Consider the following 4,103-nt stretch of genomic DNA (forward strand, 5'->3'; position numbering starts at 1 on the left):
CTAAGATTCTATGTTATCGTAGTAGAGGTTAAAATGATAAATTAGAGATATAACAAAATAAATATAATGCATATTTTGAGTAGAAATAGAATATATGTACAATCTATTTTTATTAAATTATGAATCAATTACTATATATACATTGTAAAATCATTAAATACTAGAATTTCTCTTTATTACATGTAGTTTTTGAATGCTCATACCAACAACAGGTTTTAGATATCAATCTTTCAAGGATTATTTTGGTGTGATTATGCTGCAATTTTAAGGCTTTTATATCCAATTAAAGGTTCACTTGCTTCTTCTTTTTTCGTGTTTTCTAAAGAAAAATAACAAAAATAATTTAAACGTTAATTATTTACAGTTTGTTATAATTATATTAATTGTTTACAATTTGTTTCTGAAATATAAATTCCAGCAAATCTTAAATCGTAATATTTATATTTTAAATCTATTAATAAATACATTTCAAATCGGTAAAAAATTCTTTTTCATAAAGTAATATTCCAAGGCAATAGCAGCAAAATATTAAAAGATATTTATTTGTGAAATAAAATGATATTCAATATTTACTATTTGTTATTCTTATATTAGAGGTACATTCCATTTAAATTAATAAATTATTTGCAAAAGTTTGAGTAATGAACAATTTAAATAATATATATTAGTGCTGCAATAGAGCTTTTGTTATATGTTCTTGTTACATTTCTCTCAAACACAACTGCTCTTACATTGATTTTGAAAATAAATAAACTACATCCTGTTCACATTATAACATATTAATGTCCAATCAAATATATGAAAATTTCAATCCAGATCCTTGAAGCTTTTGTTCAATGATCTGATTGAGTTTATCATTCATCTCGACAGTAAAATAATTCTTCCAATCTCCAATTTCCCCTCGACGAAAGAAATTTTTATTTGCCACTCCAGCCGATAATTTTCCATTTGTATTCACCTCCAAATTCCTCAAATTTTCAAAGCTGCACATTCTTAATATTTCATCCACAACTCCACAATTTTCTTCCTCTTTTGAAAATGGACATTCCAAAAATTCAGCCAAGCGTTTAAGCTGAATTTTAGGCTGCTTTTTAATTTCTTCATACATCAAGAAAATTACTTTATCAGGATTTTCTAAACTTTCTTTCCAATAATCCAACACATGATTCCAAAATGGTCCATAAAGACTCATGCCCTTACAAAAATGATCAAACATTTCCTCAATGGAATTGGTATCTTTGTAATTGTCAAGTCTTAAGTTATTTGCAAATTGCCACATAGAAATAAATGTGTCCCTCGGATTCCTACATAAGTAAACAATTTTGGTTCTTGAGTTCCGAACTGATTTTGGCAATGAATCAAAGGGCACATGAGTTGCCATGAGTCTAGGTGAAGTAGACAAGGAAAAATCAGGAACTTGGCCATCAACATATAGATCAAGTTCCAAGAACAAAACGAGATCATGAGGGTTCTTGACAAGTAAAGGGTGATCTTGTTCAAAAATAGGATTGCTCTTTCGATTTACTAATGCAAATAAAAGTGATTTTAACCAAACAGTTCCTGATTTTGGAGTTGTAACGAGTATGATATCACCATCTTGAGCTTGAAATTGTTTTTGACATGCCATCACACCTTGAGTTGCTCTTGATGATGACCAAAAACCTTGATAATTGTAGATAGTTGATTCCATCCATCCTTTTTCTTTAGGTAGGGTAGAGAGAAATTTCTTCCACTCTTCACTTGAATCCTCTTGTAAATATTTGGGACGAGAAATTTTAGATGTTGTCATTGTTTTGAATTGAGTGTTTTCTTCACGTTTGAGATTTATATAACTTATATAAAACACAAGTAAACTTAATATTCACATGAATATTTCAGTCATACACTACATGTGAGCTCTCTACTTCATGCTTTTCATGTCTTTCTATTAATAACTTTTAATTCACTTTTCTTGTTATTCTTTATCAAGACTCAAGAGTGGTGTTATTAATGTGAGTGTCTTGCAATAATTAGAGAGCCACATCACACTTCATGCTATATTATTGCGAGTGCAAAAATAATTTATCTTCAAAAAGGTGACTCGTTATTCTATGCACATTTGTAATTTATTTTGGACTTTTCAAATTATGTCTTTTTTTTGTTTTTTTTATATCCAACAAAACAATGTCACGTTATTAATTAAAAAAAAGGAGTAATATAAAAGTGTGATACGTAGCTAGTGGTGTGAAAATGAAAATTGGAGAAAACGTTAGGGACAAGGTATTGCATCTTCTTATCCAATATTACAGAAAATTAAACAAAGAATTTAGAGATGAATGTGAACATAATACAATAATCACAATATTTTTGGTGTAATTTAATAAATGGGATTCAAAATGATAGTTATATATAACCTAAAGCATATAAAATTAGGTATTAGAAGAAAATACATGAATAGTGAAGAAGTTTTGATGAAACAATGGAGAAAAAGATAATATCAATAAAAAATAGTAAGATAACCCAAGCAACATATAATAATCGCCACGAAACGAAAGTACCCCCTAGAAGATAGGAAACCCTTAGGTCGGAACAATTGCGTACTTGACCCTTAAGGGGTCTTCTACTAGCCTTCTAGCTATAATAATAATAATAACAAGAGCAACAACAACAACAGCAGCAGCAGCAGCAGCAACAACAACAACAACAACAACAACAACAACCAACAACAACAACAAAAACAACAACAACAACCAACAACAACAACAAAAACAACAACAACAACAACAACAACAACAACAACAATAATAATAATAGTAATAATAATAATAACAATAATAAATAACAATAATAAATAACAATAATAACAATAATAACAATAACAACAATAACAATAACAATAATAATAACAATAATAACAATAATAATAATAATAATAATAATAATAATAAGAAGAAGAAGAAGAAGAAGAAGAAGAAGAAGATGATGACGAGAAAACTTAGGGTATAATGAAGATTACTAGTATGGGTAAATGATATTCTCTCTTTAATTGTATTTCTCAAATATTTCAAACATAAATTTTTCACTTTTTATATATTAAGAAAAATAGTTTTTTTGAACTGTATATTTTACCCTTAATAGTAATTATTTATTGTTTAAATCATTTTTCAGGACATAATAGTACTAAATGCTCCCTCTATTTCATATTAAGGAATGTTTGAAAAGTCACCCTGTTAATTTAATTTGGTGTAATTGGGAATAATTGCATTGTCTGACATGTTTGGTTGACAATGCAATTACTTGGTCGACAGACAATTAGATGTAGTTGGCACAACTAATTACACTCTTCAATTCATGGAGGAGGGTTGCGAAATGGCTGTGATTACATTTGTTCTAGTAGTGTTGACTTAATATTTCACATTGCAAGTCAATTAATTTTTAGTTAGACTTGATAAATTGTCTTTTTATCAAATATTTTTATAATTTATGACATTATATTTGTAATATTAATTTTATTGTCAAAGCATGTCTTTTTTATGTTCATAGAAATCTTATACTTTTAGTTTTTATTATTAATTTAGTTAAAACATACTAATTTGAATAATACAAATTAAATAGTAAATATCCCAATTTAAATTACCAAGCGGCTTTACGAATCGGCCCTAAGTGAATTTTTAGGACTTTTTCATTGTTCAAAATAATTAAATTGTTCAAAGTTCAACACATATGTTTGAAACTTTTCCCATATTTGCTATTTACTTGAATGAAGTTTTATATTTTCTAGGAGATAAATTACACTACTTACAAAGTTATACTTATGATTTCATAAATGAAAAAATAACGAAAAATATGATTTATATTAGGGGAAAAAAATTTCACCAGAAAATTTGTCCATGATGATTTTATTTCTATGTTATTTTACCTTTTTAAATATTTCTACCCTTTTAACTTTAATATCTTTAATGAAAAATAGAAAAAAAATCAGTTTATTTTAAAATAAAAGAATATATTATATATTATATTTCAACAAAAAAATATTATAATTTTTAAATTTTCTGGGCAAACTTTTTGGTCATTTAGCACTTACCTTTAAATTCTTTCCTTAAATATTTTTCTTAACTTGTGTG

At 26.9% G+C, this 4,103-nt stretch overlaps 1 protein-coding gene across 1 annotated transcript; it reads right to left on the minus strand.

Annotated features, from left to right (window-relative positions):
* Nucleotides 1-649: 649 nt before the first annotated feature.
* LOC107030751 (cytosolic sulfotransferase 12-like) lies at nucleotides 650-1,797 on the minus strand. The gene has a single exon (XM_015232009.2). The coding sequence runs from the start codon at nucleotides 1,787-1,789 to the stop codon at nucleotides 791-793; it is 999 nt and encodes a 332-aa protein (XP_015087495.1). The 5' UTR covers nucleotides 1,790-1,797; the 3' UTR covers nucleotides 650-790.
* Nucleotides 1,798-4,103: the final 2,306 nt, after the last annotated feature.

This window comes from Solanum pennellii, chromosome 9, assembly GCF_001406875.1.
Source record: "Solanum pennellii chromosome 9, SPENNV200".
NCBI classification, from domain to species: domain Eukaryota; kingdom Viridiplantae; phylum Streptophyta; class Magnoliopsida; order Solanales; family Solanaceae; genus Solanum; species Solanum pennellii.

What these genes read in the sequence shown, in the direction of transcription:
- LOC107030751 (XM_015232009.2), bottom strand. Translation starts at nt 1,789, where the DNA reads ATGACAACATCTAAAATTTCTCGTCCCAAATATTTACAAGAGGATTCA.